The sequence below is a fragment of the Berghia stephanieae genome, chromosome 2 (genome assembly GCF_034508935.2).
Source record: "Berghia stephanieae isolate SIO BIC M18660-M18661 chromosome 2, UCSD_Bste_1.3, whole genome shotgun sequence".
NCBI lineage: Eukaryota > Metazoa > Mollusca > Gastropoda > Nudibranchia > Aeolidiidae > Berghia > Berghia stephanieae.
The window spans coordinates 46,516,741-46,537,772 of record NC_088361.1 but is presented as its reverse complement, the minus strand read 5'-3'; the positions used below and the strand labels follow the sequence as shown (position 1 = coordinate 46,537,772).

The 21,032-nt window shown below is 36.3% G+C and overlaps 2 protein-coding genes across 2 annotated transcripts; one reads left to right on the top strand and one right to left on the bottom strand.

Annotated features, from left to right (window-relative positions):
• Positions 1-581: 581 nt before the first annotated feature.
• LOC144965009 (endoplasmic reticulum chaperone BiP-like) lies at positions 582-11,838 on the bottom strand. The gene is made up of 8 exons (XM_078899858.1): positions 11,572-11,838; positions 10,530-11,089; positions 9,894-10,158; positions 7,018-7,232; positions 5,411-5,568; positions 4,688-4,923; positions 3,578-3,727; positions 582-3,101 (listed from the first exon to the last, which is right to left on the bottom strand). Exons 2-8 carry the CDS (start codon positions 10,742-10,744, stop codon positions 2,283-2,285), a joined length of 2,058 nt encoding a protein of 685 aa, XP_078755984.1. The 5' UTR covers positions 10,745-11,089; positions 11,572-11,838; the 3' UTR covers positions 582-2,282.
• A 192-nt stretch (positions 11,839-12,030) lies between these two features.
• LOC144965010 (small ribosomal subunit protein uS10m-like) lies at positions 12,031-20,382 on the top strand. The gene is made up of 6 exons (XM_078899859.1): positions 12,031-12,222; positions 13,279-13,404; positions 14,011-14,129; positions 17,512-17,620; positions 18,062-18,151; positions 19,400-20,382. Exons 1-6 carry the CDS (start codon positions 12,172-12,174, stop codon positions 19,475-19,477), a joined length of 573 nt encoding a protein of 190 aa, XP_078755985.1. The 5' UTR covers positions 12,031-12,171; the 3' UTR covers positions 19,478-20,382.
• The last annotated feature ends 650 nt before the right edge of the window (positions 20,383-21,032 follow it).

The window sequence follows — 21,032 nt, the reverse complement described above, 5'->3', positions numbered from 1 at the left end:
AAGAGATATTACAATATCTTTTTTGAGTGAGACAACGCTGTTGCATACCAGGTGCTCATTTAATGCCTGAGTGTGGTGAGAAAATGTGAGCAAAGTGCCTTATTGAGGACTGAACTTTGTCCACCCCAAGAGGTACTCAAACCCTGGACTTACAGGCCAGATAACGAATTGTATATGAATGGCAAGTTCCCAAAGCCACACAACATTTACGTGCTAGTTAAATAATAATAATAATAATAATAATAATAATAATAATAATAATAATAATAATAATAATAATAATAATAATAATAATAATAATAATCCCTTTATTCATCCCATAGGGGAAAGTTGTCTCTAGGGTCTATACCAAGGGAAGACTGGAATAACTTAGGCGTCAGCCGCAGTGCAGCGCCGCTATATATAAATATATATATATAAAGAGATAGAGATAGATAGATAGATAGATAGATAGATAGAGAGAGAGAGAGAGAGAGAGAGAGAGAGAGAGAGAGAGAGAGAGAGAGAGAGAGAGAGAGAGAGAGAGAGAGAGAGATGTATATATATCATATTAAAAAGATGAATACTTGAATGCATGAACGTTTGTAAATAATATATCCCACATTTTATTGGAAGCAAGAGGCATTAAACATTTCTGTATAAAAATTCATATCAAACTTGTAAACAATAAAACAATAATATAGAATTCAATATAGAAATGATATATAAAGTGTGACCAAATGTCTTTAAACGGTATTGAAAAAAACTTGAGTATTTATATGGCATATTATCAAAGCTCTTTTCAAAGGGTCATTTTGGGAAGTTTGGTTCAAATTAGAAACATGATGACGTACAAAATTTAATATGGCAAGCAATAAAAAGAGATCATAACAAGATTAATAACATACAAAATAATACATGTTTTATAAAGGAATGTTGCTTTGGTTAACGTATCATCACTCTATATCAATTTAATTACTTTTCGTCATTATGTTGATTTATGAGTGGCAAATGTATTATCTATACCAACGTATAGTTATTTTGCAGGTGTGATAACCCAAATTGTTATGGTCCTGTTCTTGTAAGAGAAATACATACTCTAAAACTAACACAAAACGTAATTACGTTCAAATATCAGACCTGCAAATATGTCCACGTAGATGTCTACATATGACTTGGGGATTAGTCATTCAGGATCGCACTCCAAGCTAAAATAAAGACTTAATCAGAAAGCATACTTTAAATAAAATTCTTAATTCCAACCATGATTTAGTGATGTGATCAATACAATGAATAATAACAATATACAGGTTTTACAAACCTTTCCACCCACCTCCATCCGCTCAAAAATGAAACAAAACAAAACAAAGAAAACAAAAACAAGACAAAAACAAACCAAAAACAAAATCAAAACAACAAACAAAAACAAAACAAAACAACAACAAAAAAGTACAACATAAAACGGAAAAATAAAACAATAAAAAACAAACAAACAAAAAAAACCCAAAAAAAACATGAAACAAAAAAATAATTTAAAAATATAACAACACAAAACAAATAACAAAGAAATACAACCAAAGCAATGTAGGTCGCAAAAAATAAAATATATTATGTTGAATTTGAAATGCATATTTTGTTCCTAGTTCTACAAATTGTTCATACAGTTAAGCAAGCAAAAGACAAAATTGAGCTGACATCAATGGATAAACTTTACAATATGAAACAGTCATATTCAAGCATATAAAAATAGAAACATTACTTTAAAAAAACGTAAATTTATAATCAATGAAAGACAAGTAAATTTCTATACACATTATATAATACTCGACAACATTGTCTTGTAAAATTAACATTCAGTTTACAACTCATGTCCATTGTGTGCGTCCTCGCTGTCATAGAATAATAGTAAAACTACAAGTATAAGCTTTGCAGCTATTTTTCTAGGCGATATGGTAAATATCATGAATTTTAAAAACATACTAAGTATAAGAGATCAGTGACTTGAAATGAAAAAGTATCTTATAATATCTTGTAATGGTTGACGAAATCAATGAAGATAATGATGATGATTATGAAGGTGATGATGAAGAAAATACCTATTCTCGTATAAAGCTCATAATGATGAAATTCCACAAGGCATTCAAGCTTAATATTGCACATATTCAATACTCTCACAATAAAATTTAGTTGGACAAAAATAGACCCAAAAAAAAAAAAGATTTCAATACATGTTGTCAAATAAATCAGAACATTGTAATATGTAAAAGAAAGGACAATATCATGTACTACGACTAGGACTAGGATTACAACTCGTCTTTGTCCTCGGAACTCCCGGCCCCGCCATTTTCATACAATTTCTGAGTGATGGGATGTACAGTCTTTACAAAACTGTCTTTCTTTTCTATCACTTCCTCTGGCAAAGCATCTTTATTTGCCTCAAGCCATGACAAAGTTTCATCACAGGCAGATGTTACTGTTGAAATCTCATCCTCGGATAAAGTTCTCTCAATCTTCTCACGATCTTCTTCACTGTTGAACTGCTTTTTGGTTCTGTAGACAATAGCCTCCAGCTCGTTTTTGGCGTCAATTTGTTTTTTTATTTTCTCATCTTCCTCTGCAAACTCCTCGGCTTCTTTTACCATGCGATCAATGTCATCGCTGGAAAGTCCACCGTCAGATTTATTGATAGTTATGCTGTTCTCCTTTCCAGTGTCCATGTCTTTGGCTGAGACCTTCAGAAGGCCGTTCACGTCAATTTCAAATTCTACTTGAATTTGAGGAACTCCTCTTGGCGCCTTTTTGATTCCCGTCAAATCAAACCGACCAAGATGGTGGTTGTGTTTGGTGAGAGTTCTCTCCCCTTCGTAGACTTGTATCGTTACAGCCTCTTGATTGTCGGCAGCTGTGGAGAAGATTTGGGATTTCTTGTTCGGGATTTCAGTGTTTCTCTTGATGACTGTGGTCATGACCCCGCCGACGGTTTCTATGCCGAGGGTCAAAGGATTGACGTCAATGACCAAACAACCGGGGTCTCCCTGATCAGGCGATCCGTTCAGGACCCAAGCTTGTACGGCTGCCCCAAAAGCAACAGCTTCATCGGGATTAATGCCTCTGTGGGGTTCCTAGATAGGATGAGATAGGAGTAGGAGGGGTTAACGTTTTATCCTCATCATCATCATCATCATCATCATCATCATCATCATCATCATCATCATCATCATCATCATCATCATCATCATCAACACCATCATTGTAATTGTTATCATATTATCTGTTAAACCCACATTTGGAGGAGAAGGAGTAGGAGGAGGAGAAGGAAGTGGAAAAGGAGAAGGAAGAGGAGGAGGAGACGGACGAGAAGGAAGAAGAAGAATCCTTCGATCACTGAAAACGTATAGCTTTGTTATAAGACAGTTTGCTATCTTGGCAAACAGAGCGTACCCTGTACGCCGACGCTGTATTGCGTAAATGATCAGCGTGATCAGCCAGTCACAAATAAAGTATGATGGGGGAATCGATTGTGACATGTGCACAAGAATAAATAACAACGTCGTGTTAGTCACTATGGGTAGGTAATCCTGTGTATCAAACCACCCACCTTTCCGTGGAACATTTCTTTGACAATCTGCTGAACCTTAGGGATTCTGGTAGACCCTCCAACCAAAATGATTTCATCAACATCCTTTACTTTCACATCAGCGTCTTGAAGGGCCTTGCGAACGGGAACCAATGTAGATCTGAACAATTCCTGAAATTTGAATAAAAATATACAGACTTCTTTTGTGTTGTAATCGGATATTTCTATTAATGTAGATAAAACATTAATCTAGCGCAACACCTTAAATGCAACAAGTTCCAAATACATCACTGGACTGTCAAAATTGTTATTTTTCTTTTGAGTTTTAGCCTTGTGTTTAAATCCGCATTTTAAAAAAGAGAAAAGAAAAAGAAAAGAAAAGACAACAACTTTTTCTTATAGCTCTCTCGCTGGGAACCTAAGATGCCTCACCCAGGCATTCCAATAAAGAATATTGAGCGGTGTGCCTCAAAAAGATATGTTCCATCAAAAAAGCAATGAACATTTTTCCCAAGCTCGTGTCTGGCCAGATTATTTACACTGTATATTTGGATAGAGGATATCTTTTATTTTTGACAGGTGAATCCATTAAAATCATTGGAAAATCTTGTAATTATTTTTAAAGATTGAAATTTTACACTGACTTGACCTATGCTTTAAATTGTCTTTATAGAGGACATCACTCTAGACCAAACGAATGTGCTATTGATGTCAACAGAAAACTGACGACGTCGTCCATGCTATTTAAATTAAAATCCAGCCAATGGAAAAAAAATATAGTGGGACGTGTATCCAGAAATAACATATAACCCCCTCCCCCCCCCCTTCTCTCTCTCTCTCTCTATCTCTCTCTCTCTCTCTCTCTCTCTCTCTCTCTCTCTCTCTCTCTCTCTCAAAAAATAATTTAAAAAAAAACAAAACAAAACCAAAAAAAAAGTCCTCCAAAATCCCCCCCCCCCCCCCCCCCCAAAAGAAAAAAAACACAAACAATTAAAAATACCCCTACAAAAATAACAAACAAAGAAAAACAGGAACAAAAAAAAAACAAAAAAACGTGTTGGTATCATGTCATCTACCACGGACTATTTGTGCGATAATTGGAAAAGACAGCAATTACTGACAGCAACTCACCATGTTGAGCTCTTCAAACTTGGATCGACTGAGAGATTCTGAGAGGTCAAGGCCGTCGACCAGGTCATCGATTTCGATGGTCACGCGCTGCTCGGAAGACAAAGATCGTTTCGCCTTTTCCACCTCCCGTCTGAGTTTTTGAACAGCTCTAGTGTTAGCCCGGATGTCCTTGCCCAGTTTTTTCTTGATGACTTTGTACATATAATCCATCACGACCTGGTCAAAGTCTTCACCGCCTGTGTGTAGAATCAATAATATAAATAAATAAATGAATGAATAAATAAATAAATAATAAGTAACTAAATAAACCATTGATAAATAAATATATATAGTAAACAAATGATACATATATAAATAATAATACTAATAATAATTTAAAAAAATAATAATAATAATAATAATAATAATAACAATAATAATAATAATAATAATAATAATAATAATAATAATAATAATAATAATAATAATAATAATAATAATAATAATAATAATAATAATAATAATAATAATAATTGACTATATGATGTAGATAATCAAGGCACCATCCGCAGGACAGCATCACAAAGCGAGCTAAACGTGAGCTAATTTGCTCAAGGCCGCACTTGATATCTTGTATTTAGGACAAAGACCAAACCACTCAACCTCTCCCTCCACCCCCCTCCCCCTCGATTTCCAAGAAAAAGAACTTTAAAAACCCAAGAAAACCAAAAACAATCAACCGACCTAAATGTGTGTCCCCATTGGTTGCCTCCACTTCATACACGCCTTGGTCGATGGTCAACAAAGACACATCAAACGTGCCACCACCAAGATCGAACACGAGCACTCTCTTTTCTCCATCCGCTGACTTGTCCAAACCATAGGCAATTGATGCAGCCGTCCTTTAGAAACAAAATAAAAAGAATATGCCTTTATTTTGGAGGAAAAAAAGTTATATATATATATATATATATATATATATATATATATATATATATATATATATATATATATATATATATATATATATATATATGTCAATATACATTCTAAAATAAATAAATAAATACAAGTTTAAGGTTAGGCCCTTTACAAGACAATTGTGGCACCTCCAATCTGAAGTTCATCTGGAATAGTGCATTATAAGATTCGAACCTAAACACTTTAGATCCAAAGGCCAGTATCATAACATCATGCTCTTGGATCTACCTTCCTCCGTCAATCAAAGAAGAAGAAGAAGAAGAAGAAGAAGAAGAAGAAGAAGAAGAAGAAGAAGAAGAAGAAGAAGAAGAAGAAGAAGAAGAAGAAGAAGAAGAAAGAAGAAGAAGAAGAAGAGAAGAAGAAGAAGAAGAAGAAGAAGAAGAGAAGAAGAAGAAGAAGAAGAAGAAAGAAGAAAAGAAGAAGAAGAAGAAGAAGAAGAAGAAGAAGAAGAAGAAGAAGAAGAAGAAGAAGAGAAGAAGAAGAAGAAGAAGAAGAGAAGAAGAAGAAGAAGAAGAAGAAGAAGAAGAAGAAGAAGAAGAAGAAGAAGAGAAGAAGAAGAAGAAGAAGAAGAAGAAGAAGAAGAAGAAGAAGAAGAAGAAGAAGAAGAAGAAGAAGAAGAAGAAGAAGAAGAAGAAGAAGAAGAAGAAGAAGAAGAAGAAGAAGAAGAAGAGAAGAAGAAGAAGAAGAGAGAAGAAGAAGAAGAAGAAGAAGAAGAAGAAGAAGAAGAAGAAGAAGAAGAAGAAGAAGAAGAAGAAGAAGAAGAAGAAGAAGAAGAAGAAGAAGAAGAAGAAGAAGAAGAAGAAGAAGAAGAAGAAGAAGAAGAAGAAGAAGAAGAAGAAGAAGAAGAAGAAGAAGAAGAAGAAGAAGAAGAAGAAGAAGAAGAAGAAGAAGAAGAAGAAGAAGAAGAAGAAGAAGAAAGAAGAAGAAGAAGAAGAAGAAGAAGAAGAAGAAGAAGAAGAAGAGAAGAAGAAGAAGAAGAAGAAGAAGAAGAAGAAGAAGAAGAAGAAGAAGAAGAAGAAGAAGAAGAAGAAGAAGAAGAAGAAGAAGAAGAAGAAGAAGAAGAAGAAGAAGAAGAAGAAGAAGAAGAAGAAGAAGAAGAAAGAAGAAGAAGAAGAAGAAGAAGAAAGAAGAAGAAGAAGAAGAAGAGAAGAAGAAGAAGAAGAAGAAGAAGAAGAAGAAGAAGAGAAGAAGAAGAAGAAGAAGAAGAAGAAGAAGAAGAAGAAGAAGAAGAAGAAGAAGAAGAAGAAGAAGAAGAAGAAGAAGAAGAAGAAAGGCCACAGCATTGCAAAATGTAAGTTGGTGTGGAAAATTCAATTGACAAAAATCAATAATATTTATGCGTTCTATCTAGGTAAGTGAAAACAACTCACGGTTCGTTGAGGATTCGAATGACCTCAATCCCAGCAATGGTACCGGCATCCTTCGTGGCTCTCCGCTGGGCATCGTTGAAATAGGCCGGTACCGTGATGACGGCCTTTGTGACATTCTGGCCCAGATAGTCCTGGGCAATATCTCTCATCTTGCCGAGGACCATGGCAGAAATTTCCTCTGGTGTGAAGACTTTTGACGTGTCACCGATGTTTACCTGTGTGGGGAACAGAAATATTATTAAGAGATGATAATCAATAGGTGCTCATTTATGTTCTATCAACGTTTATGTTAATATTGGTTAATGTCTGTAATCCCTTTTCACCTCTTGTCCTTTTCGATCTCAGGTTTTCATCGATTTAATCACCAACAAAACAATAACCGCCTAAGCAACCACCAATTACATCACATCATCACCACCACAACAACCGAAGCCTTCATTATCACCACCATCACCAGCAACAACACAACCAGAACCACTGAAGCCATCATCATCATCATCATCATCATCATCAACAACACCACAACTACCACCTAGACTACCACAAAAACTGCGATATCCCTATATAATTGTTTTAAAAAAAAAAAAAAAAAAAAAAAAAAAAACATCAACAGAGACGCCAACTTTAAATTTGTCTCACAGGAGTTTCAGACACCACTCATAGGAATTTCAATGCCGAAAGAGGAATTTCCGCACACAAGAAAAAGGAGTTGGACTGTTATTTGGCATTGTGTTTACATATTGTATAGTTCTAAATAGATAACAGATTAGAATTATATTATGATACATAAACACAACACTGCCAAAAACAATCCCAAAGTTTCCTTATTTCAAATGAAATAAGCGCCAAAACCTAATGGTAGAGATTGTAGTACTGGTGGTAGTGAGGATGATGTGGTGTTGGTGGTTGTAGTAAAAGTAGTAGTGATGATGAAGATGTGATAGTGGTTGTTGTTGTTGTTGTAGTAGTGGTAGTGATGATGATATGGTGGTGGTGGTGGTTGAAGTAGTAGTTGTAGTGATGATGATGTGGTGGTGGTATAGTGGTAGTAGTAGTTGTGATCGCTGATAATGATGTGGTGGCGGTTGAAGTAGTGGTGGTAGTGTTGTTGATGTGGTTGTGGTGGTTGTAGTAGTAGTGGTAGTGATGATGATGTGGTGGTGCTTGTAAAAGTAGTGGTAGTGATGATGATGATGATGATGTTGTAGTGGTGGTAGTAGTTGTAGTGATGATAATGATACTGTGGTGGTGAAGGTTGCAGTAGTAGTGGTAGTGATGACGATGTGGTTGTGGTGGTTGTAGTAGTAGTGGTATGATGATGTGGTGGTGATGGTGGTTGTAGTAGTGGTGGTAGTGATGAGGATGTGGTGGTTGTGGTTGTAGTAGCAGTGGTAGTGATGATGATGTGGTGGTTGTAGTAGTAGTAGTGGTGGTAGCGATGAAGTTGAGGCGGTGGTGGTGCTTGTAGTAGTAGTGGTAGTGATGATGATGTGGTGGTGGTTGTAGTAGTGGTGGTAGTGATGATGATGTGGTGGTAATGGTGGTTGTAGTACAAATGGTAGTGATGATGATGTGGTAGTGGTGGTTGTAGTAGTAGTTGAAGTGATGATGATGTGGTGGTGGTTGTGGTAGTTTTAGTGGTTGTGATAATGATGTGGTGGTGGTGGGTGTAGTAGTAGTGGTAATGATGAAGTGGTGGTGGTTATAGTAGTAGTGGTAGTGATGTTGATGTTGTAGCGGTGGTTGTAGTAGTAGTGGTAGTTGCAGTGATGATGATGTGGTGGTGGTGGTTGCAGTAGTAGTGGTAGTGATGATGTGGTGGCGGTGGGGTTGTACTAGTAGCGGTAATGATGATGTGGTGGTGGTGGTGGTGGTTGTAGTAGTAGTAGTGATGATGATGTCGTGGTGGTTGTAGTAGTAGTGGTAATGATGATGTGGTGGTGGTGGTTGTAGTAGTAGTGGTAATGACGATGTGGCGGTGGTGGTAGTTGTAGTAGTAGTGGTAGTGATGTTGATGTTGTAGTGGTGGTTGTAATAGTAGTGCTAGTTGCAGTGATGATGATGTGGTGGTGGTGGTTGCAGTAGTAGTGGTAGTGATGATGAGGTGGTGGTGGTGGTTGCAGTAGTTGCGGTAATGATGATGTGGTAGTGGTGGTTGTAGTAGTAGTGGGAGTGATGATGATGTGGTGGTGGTTGTAGTAGTAGTAATGATGATGTGGTGGTGGTGGTTGTAGTAGTAGTGATAATGACAATGTGGCGGTGGTGGTTGTAGTAGTAATGGTAGTGATAATGTGGTGTCTTGGTTGTAGTAGTAGTGGTAGTGATGATGATGGGGTGGTGGTGGTTGTAGTAGTAGTGGTAATGACGATGTGGCGGTGGTGGTTGTAGTAGTAATGGTAGTGATAATGTGGTGTCGTGGTTGTAGTAGTAGTGGTAGTGATGATGATGTGGTGGTGGTGGTTGCAGTAGTAGTGGTAGTGATGATGTGGTGGTGGTGGTTGTAATAGTGATGGTAGTTGTGGTAGTGATGATGATGTGGTGGTGGTGGTGGTTTGAGTAGTAGTAGTGGTACTGATGATGATGCGGTGTTGGTGATTGTAGTAGCAGTGATAGTGATGATGGTTGTACTACTACTAGTGGCAGTGATGATGATGTGGTGGTAGGAGGGGGGGGGGGGGGGGGGGGGTATCCCTGAAACAAATTGACCTCACCGGAATTTGACGGAAGTCGCCCGGAACCCGGAATTTTTTGCTCTAGACCGGAGTTTTCTTTCCGGTGAAACCAGAGTTTTGGCATCACTGCATCAACAACAACAAAACAAATCAAACAAACAACAGTGCCTATTAGTGTTAGTCATCATTAGATTCCAAACCAACCTGAATATGAGGTTTGTTATTTTTCTCGATCACTTTGAAGGGCAAGAACTTGACATCCTTCTGTATAGTAGGGTCATCCCAGGAGCGACCGATCAGCCTCTTCACATCGAAGATGGTGTTCTGGGGGTTAGAGGTCAACTGATTCTTGGCTGCGTCTCCTATCAGACGAGACCCATCAGGGGCGAAGGCCACGTATGACGGGGTGATTCGATTTCCTTGTTCGTTTGGAATTATCTCCACTTGTCCGTTCTGGTACACGCCCACGCTGAAGATGAACCAATGAAAAATTAAATAATTAATTAAAACATATTTCGCACTGTAACCAGAAGTTAAGAAAGAAGGAGCAGCTAAAACACGAGAGAATGAATATAATATGAATGTATGAAATGAATAAATGAGTGAAAGATTGAAGAATGCAGGAGGAGGAAAAGAAGAAGAAGAAGAAGAAGAAGAAGAAGAAGAAGAAGAAGAAGAAGAAGAAGAAGAAGAAGAAGAAGAAGAAGAAGAAGAAGAAGAAGAAGAAGAAGAAGAAGAAGAAGAAGAAGAAGAAGAAGAATGAATGAATGAATGAATGAACAAATGAATGAAAATAGACAAACATCAGATCAACTCCACCGATACAATTACAATACATACCACGAATAAGTGGTGCCCAGATCAATTCCGATAATTGGCGCATCTGCATCGGCTGTTGTGTCCTGATTCTGAGCCCCAACCAACAGCGGCATGAATGGAGTCGTCACCATAATGGCGGCGAGGACCAAAGAAGCCCTCATCCTCCTGACAGCGGGAATTTGCTGCAAAGCTGAATTTTTTCTAGTTCCCGGTCTTGACTTCATGCGGAGCAGCATTTTGAGATATCCTTCCTGATCTAAAATGTTAATGTCCTTGACCCTAACCACAGGTGCAAAAATGTTATCACAGTATTTCAAAATTAAAATATATTGACTTGTTGAATCACAGGCCAAAGTAAATTAAATCTCCTTTGAAAGTTGAATTTTGAATTGTTGAAAGTCAGTTTAACTTGTTTTGTCTGATAGTTTTCAATAACTATACCCGAACTTCAAACAATAATATTATTTGACAAGTTTGGTATGAAGGTACCTACAGATGATAAATTATTTAATGTTTTCAATGGATACGTATGCTGTCACAGTAGGAATTGATCAATCTTTATATTGATGTCCCTTGATAATCTGAGGAGAAGAATGAAACAGATTTAGCAATCAAGCTGGTTATCATCATCGTCATCATCATCATCATCATCATCATCATCATCATCATCATCATCATCATCATCATCATCATCATCATCATCATCATATTAATATTATTATTATTATTATTATTATTATTATTATTATTATTATTATTATTATTATTATTATTATTATTATTATTATTATTATTATTATTATTATTATCATTATCATCATCATCATCATCATCATCATCATCATCATCGCCATCATTATAAGCATTATCATCAATTTATTATGGTTTTAGTATTGATTGTATTAATAAACAAGTCTTCATTTCTAAATGAAGCTTCTAAACATGAGACCGATCAATCTGTTCGGTTATTGATATAGAAATTGATAAGATTATAATAATGTAAACTTTAAGTAATGTAATATTAATATTAATAAAGCTTGGAATAATGAGATATTATACTCACTCTTGTTGTAGTGATCTCAACTGGATAGGTCGAAGTCTGAAGTGTACAAATTCTGGTTTCTGTTGTAATTTTTCGGTCTTGTTGAAGATGAATGAATCAGTAAAGAAATACTCATCGTTTATATTCCCCGCTTGGAAAGTTAACTCGACGTGGCTTTCGATATTTCTTTCGTGGTCATTTGCGATTGGCGAAGAGGTGTTTCCCAAACAAAAATAAATGACTAAATATAGCAAATGATACGTCATCATTCTTAGGGAAACCTGATGCAATGTTTACAAACGTTGCTGCAGTCATTTTGCTCTAATTGTGGTTCAGCTTTGCTGTCAGTGTGTGCTTTTTTAGATTTTAAGATAACACCATGATTATTTTAATTCAAAATCTTACATCTTCACTAAGAAAATTAAGATGATTACCCACATATTTTGTCGGAGCGAAGATAGTGCATATTTTTTCCTACCTGCTTTGTGACATGAATAAAGTCAGTCTGGTAACTTTCAAAACCTGAATCAAAAAAGTAGCCGAAACGCGAACCTTGATTCATGTCTCGCTCGAACCGAACTTCACTTTCACAACTGCCCCTTATTTTGTAGAAGTAGAAAAATGGAAAGGTCACTAAATTTGGCAAGACTTGCAAACGCGTGCTACCAAATGGTGAGTAGCCAGGTGTTAAAATCTCTAGAGTAAAATTTATGATTACCTACCTGTAATGAAATTTTTATTGATCAAGTCAAACCCGAGCCAAGGACGAGCTGAGACTTCTACTTCTTCTACGTAACTTCAGCTCCTGTTTTCACGTTAAGATATATTGATACTGCAAAGTTGTTGACGTTGAAGTGAAAGTGCGCACTGTCATATTCCTTTACAGTATCGTCTTTCGCTGACAAAGACTAAGACTTATATTTATATCCATAGAGTAGATAGTGTGTTAGTGAAGTAGTGTTAGAAAATTCTCAGAATTACTTACCATTGCCGTTAGAACATCACTGCAAACTCAAACTCACAAGTAAAGTGTAAAGACGAATGGCAAAACACTTTACAATTTCCAGAGTCACATATCAGCAGTCAAACATAACCTCAAACGGCAATCAGTAACAATGTCTTAATCATCTGCCAGAGAGATTTGGAAGTTGGAAACGTTACCAAATTTTCGTCAAAGTCAAAGTCTGTCATTTGAGTCAGGTCAACCCGTTTGATGTATCAATACAAATGAACGATTTTCAAAGTGATATTTTGTAAGAGGATACTCTTATGTCGTGATTAAAACAAACAATACAAAAATAAAAATGTTTGTCTAAATTTGATTTACGCGATTGATGTTGAATGTTTTAAGCCCCTTTGATTAGGAAAGTGAATCAATAGAGAAGGTTGATTCTTATTGAGGTTGAGAAGTATGAATGCAGATTTTTAAAAACTTACATAAATTTTCCTCAAGTACTAGAAGTACATTTGTAATACATAGCTTCACTGCTCTCTCGATAGAGATCCCTTTAAATATCATTTTCATCTTGAAGAATAATCAATTTGATCGTAGACAGGTCAATTATTCATTTTATTTTCAAAAATATTATGTTTATCATTTTCTCCCAATTCCTGTTTAAGGCAAATCACCAATTTCAACTGATTAATTTGTCACCTTTTTGTTTATTGAAAATAATTTATATTTGTATCAATATCATTTCTTTAATTTTGTAATGTTCATATTCCCAGATATTCAAACTTCAACGTCAGCCTTTACTTCAAAGAACTGTCACAGATCTACAACCTTGTGCTGCCAGACAGCTTCAATGGCGCAGGAGTATGAGCAGTGCTGTTGCTACCTCTAGTCCTCCAAAGGTATGTGTTGATTACATTGAAAAGTATTTGTAAGTATGTGTTTATGATGACAACAGTGTCATTTTGAAATATATTTTCCCCACTCTTCTTTGTGTGGCTTTTTGGTCCAGTGGTACAATACTTGTCTTTGGACTGGTAGGTCCATGGTTTGGATCCTGCTCTGAGTGGTGCAAAGTTAAGTCTGTGGAAAAGACTCTTTACTTACACTCAGAGCGTTCTCTTGCCTTTCTCATGTGTTAAATGAGTACCTGACTGATAACAACATTGTCTCTGTTAAAAAGGAAAAGTATGCCTGTAAAAGTCCCCTGTAAAGGCAATCGTGTCTTGTCCTACGTGTTAAATGTTGCTGTTGGATGAGGACCCCATGTAAAGCGCTTGGAGCACATTATTTAGTGGGTATTGTGCTATAGAAAACCTCGTTTTTTTGTATTGGTGAAGAACTTAAGACGAAAATGCTGATTTGTTTTTAATATTTGGCAATATGTTTTGGATTGTTGGTTTTGATGTTTTTTTTCGCCTAATGCTCCATTACGGTAGATAGTTATTGAAAATGTTAGGTTACCCATTGGCCGAAGCCTATGCAATCAATGTCTCTATATTCCTCAGGACAATCTGTACAGACAAATAACAGTGGAGGTCAAGGGTCATGACCCTGCCGTCCTCAACAGCTACCAGAAATTTACAACATCAGCTGCAGAACAACTCGGTGTTAAAATTGCAAAAATGTGGGTATCTATTGTTTGGACACTTTTATCTGTTACACTGACACAAATATTTATTACTTTAAATAATTTAAGTGTGCCTCTTGTTTTTATTTTAGTTTATGCTTTTGCATTGATTTTGATAACATTCCATGCAGCCCATGACTAAAGATCTGAAAAAGTGTTTATGAAGCATTGCCAGACAAAGCAAGAAAGAAAAATATAAGAAAAAAAAATCATCCCTAAAGTCAGCCTGCCTCGAACCTCAGACCTTCTGATTACTGGTCAGACATGCTATCTGATTGGTAGTCAGGATATCTGAGGTTCGATCCCCAGTCAGGGCAATCCGATTTTTTGGGCTAGTTTTTTTCTTGTATTGTTCTTTCTTACTTTGTCAGCCATTGATTCATACACACTTGTTCACAGGGTGTCCAGCGAGGTCGGATAAAGTTGGATTTTTTTCCTTAAGGTCGGATTGGTAGGAAAAAGTCGGATAATTGCACCTGAGGTCGGATTTTTTGCCGTGTCAAGCATTTTCCTCAAAACCACAAAATCACCATTATGTCTTATGTCATATTTTGACACCTGTGCTCAGTCTCTTGAAATTTGGTGACGGTCCCGTTTTTATGACGTCGGGCCAGACAGAATGGCACCAGATGTCACAATTGATACAGAAGACCAGTGGTGTTCTTTGATTAGCTGGTTGAAGGGGAAGGGAGGGACAAATGGATCTGGATTTTTTTCACCGTTGTAGGTACCTATTGCCTTTTTAATACCTCCCCCCCCTCTCTCCCTCTCTCTCTCTCTCTCTCTCTCTCTCTCTCTCTCTCTTCCTCTCTCTCTCTCTCTCTCTCTCTCTCTCTCTCTCTCTCTCTCTCTCTCTCTCTCTCTCTTTCTTATAATTATCTGGTTATACAGAGATAATAATATATTATTAGAATAAAGCAATGGTGATTGGCTTAATTTACTCTTCTTTCTTTTTACCTTTGGGCTATGGCTTTAAATTTGAGAGATTATTGGGTTGTATTTAAGCTGAATAACCACTATGTTTCGGTAACAAAGATATTGTAGCCTGCAAAACAACACTTTCTGGCCTTTTATTTGAATAGCATTGTAGGCCTTTTACATATGGAAAGGACAATTCATTAAATATTTACAAAAAGTAAATTTGTGTCTAATAATAAGAATGGATTTATACTACTTATAGTATATATTAAATAATACTAATACAAGACTATGTTCCTGTTATTTTTACACTTTGCTTGTGTTTGATCTATAGATAGAATGCGCTTGGCCAAGGAGTTCACAACATTGCCATCCGGAAGTATAACGGACCAACACACAAACTCTGTGTAACCATGAACTTTTATAGTCTGGTTTATACAGTTTAGTGAGAACAAGTCACAAACGCGGATGGCAAAAACAATAAAAAGGCCTGAGTGACGTCATCTGCATACTATCTATAGACGGAGACATTTTCCTCCTATTTGACAAATTGCTATTATCATCATTGAATAAAAAACACTCACCAAAACCACTACATCAACATCTCTACCACCACTACTATTACAACCACCACCACCACCACTACTACTACAAATAACACCACATCATCCCTACCACCACTACTACTACAACTACCACATCATCATTCCTACCACAACTACTACAACCAACACCACATCATCAACCCTACTACAACCACCACCACAGCATCATCCCTACCACCACTACTACTACAACCACCATCACATCATCATCTCTAAGACCACACTACAAATACAATCACCACCACATCATCATCCCTACCACCACTACCACATCATCCTTACCACCACTCCTACTACAACCCCCACCACACCATCATCACTAGCACCACTACTACTACAAATAACACCACATCATCCCTACCACCACTACTACTACAACCACCACCACATCATAAACCCTACTACCACTACTACAACCACCACCACATCATCATCCCTACCACCACTACTACTACAACAACCACCACATCATCATTCCTACCACAGCTACTACAACCACCACCACACAATCATCCATACGACCACTACTACTACTACAATCACTACTACCTCATCTTCCCTATCACCACTACTACTACAACCATCACATCATCATCCCTACTACTACAACCACCAAATGTTTAAATTACACTTTCAACTTTTGAAATTCCACCGAGTCGTGTCAGAAATTGCTGCAAGACAAATTTTGGATCGCATCTCAGTAAATTTGAGTGAAATTCAAATTTATAGGTTATGGTCGCATGGATGGGTCATGATCTTCACGATGAAAAATTTCCTCCTTTTTTGTGACCAGTCATTCTCACCCCTGCTTTTAAATTGCTTGGTAGGATTTTTTGGGGGGGAGGTAGGATTTTTAAGTCTGATAATCTGCTGGACACCCTGTGTTCAGATCTGTATTTTCTACCAGTGCCTGCTCTCTACTTTGTCACTTTGATAAGTTCATGATTAGTTTGACTTTCTCGAATCCGTGGATTCATCTTATTTAATAAGCACATTGGTGTAGATTCTGGGTGCAGAAGAGGTTTTTTTTTTGTATGACCCCCTTTCCCGTCAGCAGTGATTGAGTTGGGTAGCTTAGCATGTTAATTCTGATGGGAAGTACTTTGAGATAGACTAGTATCCTATCAATGATCAATGTACCAATTTACAAGCAATTTCTTCATCTTTGGGGTGCCGATAACTCATTTGATAGAGCACTTGCTTCACACACAAAGGGACCGAGATCGATCCCAGGTGCTGTCAAAATTTTTTTTGAACCCCCTGTCCACCCAGCAGTGAATAGGTAGCTGAATCTGTTAGATTTGGTGGAAAGTACTTTGCAGTAGACTAGTGTCCTATCCAAAGGATAGCAAGAAATTGCTATTGTCCGTTTCATGGTATCGAAATCATGATTAATTCCAGCTCCATGGGTCTCATGGCTCTGAAGGACTACTTTTGTTTTTTTTCTTCATCTTTTTGGTCGTTGTAGTATCCTCTTAATTAGGGGATTCTGACTACAGCTTACATATTTATAAATTTCAAAGACACTCTAACACACATTTCAAAATACACACTTTGACATTACATTATTTTTTTTTTTTTTCCACATTTCTAATATTTTTAATCAATTCTGTAAATTTTTTATTCTTCGTCTTGATCATTGCTACAGCTTGTTTAATTGTTTAGAAACTGGGGTAAACTGCTGCACCGTGGGCCTTATGGCTCTAAAAGACTACTTTTTTTTTTATCCCCCACTGATCTTTTTAATTCTTTGTTTATTTATATAAGGCCTGCTGTTCTTGTTTACCCTCATCACACCTGGGAACAGTTGGCAACATTGATTTTTTTGCCTGTCAATTTTTCTGCTTCATTTTCAGATCAGAGCCTCCAAAAGTGATTACAAGGAAAAGTCTGTTGAAATCTGTTTTTATTTTTAAGAAACATCAACATCAGTATGAAACCAGAACTCTCTTCAGAGTATTTGAGGTAATTTTTCTGCCTTGACTTTAAAACAAAAAATACAATATTATACAATAAAATCATAAAATGTTTTTTGTTTTGATCTGTGTCATACAATGTTTTCTGACAACTGTTATCAAAGCAAAACAAGTAAACTCAACAATAAGCCGCAGAGAACAAAAATCAAGTAGATCAATAAATAAATGAATATATAAATATAGAGGAAAATATTTTTTTTAAATTAGTAGACCTATATTTGAAACCTGAATTGAGTTGTCTGTTAAATGTACTAGCTTCTCATGTTTAAATTTTATACATGTTTATGAATGTGACAGATGACTTGTTGATAATTTTACAACTATTTGATTTCTATTTTGTTTTTGTAATGAAAATTCTTCCTTTCTATCTTTTAATGAATTTGCGTTGAGCCTTTTGATCAGAACTTTTTCTTTTTCCCTTCCTGTTCAGTTCAAACATCTAACAGAATCCACAGCCCTCACTTTTCTAGAATACATACAAAGGAATCTTCCAGAAGGAATGGCCATGAAAGTGACAAAGGTGATTACATAGTAGTGTATACAGTGCAACCTCTAAATAACGACATCCCTGTTTATATAGTGCAAAATGGACAGTAGTAATTGCTTGTAACCCTTTGGATAGGATGCTAGTCTGTCGCAAATTACTTTCCACCAGAACTAACAAACCGATTGCTGGGTGGACAGAGGGATCAGCAACAAATCTCAACTGCACCCGGGATCGATCTCTGTCCCTTTTCTTGTGGAGCGAGTGCTCTACCAACTTAACTATCAAGACCCCCATTGTCTTCACCACAGAACTATTAATTCAAACCTTAGTAAAGCCTCATTGTTCCATAGCAGCCAACTGTCTTGATAAAATCGGGAATGTCCTGATTTTGCAATCTGAGAAAAAATTATAGAAAACAAACAATTGTACTGGTTATATGAATGGAAATGACTCTTGCATGTCCCAGGATTGTGCTTTTTTACCAGCACGTCAAAATAAGGAACACAAAAAGCTCTAAATCTAGATTAGATTTTATAGTATTCCAAACATACTGCTGTTTAGGGTGGTGACGATATTGCGCGGTAGGGTGTCCCATTTCAGCTCTTTGAAAAGTTGGCGACTATGTAGTTATTGCTCGTTCTTCCGAGCTAATTTTGTCATTACTGTGGTCTTGTGATTTGACTCTCAGCTTCTCATCTGCCCGTTTTTAATTCGAGTCGTGTTGCAGGTTATTTCAAGTTTAAAATGAATTACTGGCCAGTAAATGTATTGTCTATGTGAAAAGAAAAATTGTAATATTAATATCACCTAACATGCTTCACTTCTCTTCTTATGTAAGTGTTGCTGCTTGCTTGGTACATCTTGTAAAGTGCTTTGAGCATTTTAGTGGGTATTGCTCTGTATAAAATTAAATTTCATGTTTATTACTATTGACTGCTTAAAAAAATATATCAGACATCAAATATCCTTACAGTTACAGACATTTTCATATTGCCCTTGTTTCTACATATTTAAAGTTCCCTTTAAGCATTAGAAATTTATCCATTACAATCTCTGTCAATAAAAGACAGAAGACCCCAAGGATCCCCACAATGTAGCACTGCAAGGGGTGCGATAACATCTAAGTTTATTGCTCAAGGTAAAAAAAACCACAACAAAATGCCGCAGCAGAGCTGGAATCTGAGTCTCATGAAGGGAGGTGCAATGCCCTATCAACTTTAGTCGTGTTTGGTTTTAAATTGATAATACTAATTTTTATTATTATTGGGGGTTTTTTTTCAGCATGAGTTACTTCCAATTCCTGACCACCTCAAACCTCCCAAACAGCCACAGTCATCATCGTCGTCACCTTCATCATAACATTGGATTTGTATTATGTGTATGTGATATTGGTGTGTTGCTGTGTTTGAGACTTTGAAGAACTGTCACGACGAGATTTGATCTTTTGTTTTCTGTTTTTTAAATTTTATTGATGATAAGAAAGAATTCATCAGTTATTTGTCTTAAAGTTTTTAAAGTTCTCTTCTTGTCAAATACTAACTTTGTATCAGAGACTATTTTATAAAACCATTATAATGCTACCGAAATTTTAAAAATACACATAAAATCTAAACTATTCACACTTGAATTGAATTCATTATACCGTTGCCTTTGTAAACTTTAGACCTGATACTGACTAAAATATTACATCACAAAAGAAGACGACAATCACCAAATGAAAGTTAAAAAGTGAGTTGTTGTTAGAAATGCTAGAGGAAACAAATGATTCCATTGGCTGAGCTGCTGATGACAACTCGATAATTTTTTTCCCTTTGATCTTATCAGGCTATGAGTTTACGAAGGCCACGATTATATTATAGTGTTTGCATTCTATTGGATCACCCTGTATAACTGTAAATGAGCAATGAACTTAGAATCTTCCAGTTATCAACAGAGATGTATGTTTGTTTTTACTATGTGTGAGAAATGATGGGTTCTGAGTTAGAGAATACATAGAAAACAATGTGTTGACTGATTGATTTGTGGATGTAGATGTGTGTGTGTGTATGTGTTTACATTGTGTGAGAAATGATGGGTGTCTGAGTTAGAGAATACGTAGAAAACAATGTGTAGACAGATTGATGTGTGGATGTAGATGTGTGTATGTGTGTGTGTGTGTGTATGTGTGTGTGTTTACACTGTGTGATAAATGATGGGTGTCTTAGTTAGAGAGTAATAGAAAACAATGTAAATTCCTTTGAATAAAATACTATTGTGTGATACCAGTTTAAGTTTTAAAGAGTTAAAATATTTTTTTTTCATTGTTTGTATGGGAAATTCAGCTTATTTGATTGAAAATTATAATAAGCAATTGAATTTACCCTAAGGAAAATAGGCAGAATTCCCCTTAGGAAAAAGGATGGAATTCTATTAAGGACAAAGGGTTGAATTTTCATTAGGACACAGAAATGTTCGCTATCTTTGGGCTCATGGATGAAAATAAACAAATTCTGACCTTATCAGACTCATTATCTATAGGGGACTCTTATGGCTCATAAAATAACTTGACTCTTAATATAAGAAATATCCACTAAACATGCTAAAACTGCTTTACAAAAGGGTCCCTGACCAACAGCAACGTGTAGAACGAGACATGATGCCTGTTCAATGATATTACAAATTTTTTCAGAGACGATGCTGTTAACGGCAGGTACTCATTTTACTCCCGAGTACGGTGAGTAAAGAGCCTTTTCCAAGGACTCAACTTTGCCTCAAGCGAGGCTTGAAAACAGGACCTTCCGATCCGAAAGCAATTGTAACACCACGTAGCTGCACTCTTTTGGTGCTGGACTGTCACTTTTAAAATTTGCCTATCATTATTCAAGCCAGAGAAGTTGGTGAAAACTAAACATTTTCCATGTCTTTTTGTGTTAAA

Excerpts from the sequence above, each read along its gene's own strand:
- LOC144965009 (XM_078899858.1), bottom strand. The coding sequence starts at position 10,744 with ATGCTGCTCCGCATGAAGTCAAGACCGGGAACTAGAAAAAATTCAGCT. Across the intron at positions 10,159-10,529 it reads CTGGGCACCACTTATTCGTG|CGTGGGCGTGTACCAGAACG; the intron begins GTATGTATTGTA and ends GTTCATCTTCAG. Across the intron at positions 7,233-9,893 it reads ATAACAAACCTCATATTCAG|GTAAACATCGGTGACACGTC; the intron begins GTTGGTTTGGAA and ends TTCCCCACACAG.
- LOC144965010 (XM_078899859.1), top strand. The coding sequence starts at position 12,172 with ATGGAAAGGTCACTAAATTTGGCAAGACTTGCAAACGCGTGCTACCAA. Across the intron at positions 17,621-18,061 it reads CTCTCTTCAGAGTATTTGAG|TTCAAACATCTAACAGAATC; the intron begins GTAATTTTTCTG and ends CTTCCTGTTCAG. Across the intron at positions 18,152-19,399 it reads TGGCCATGAAAGTGACAAAG|CATGAGTTACTTCCAATTCC; the intron begins GTGATTACATAG and ends GTTTTTTTTCAG.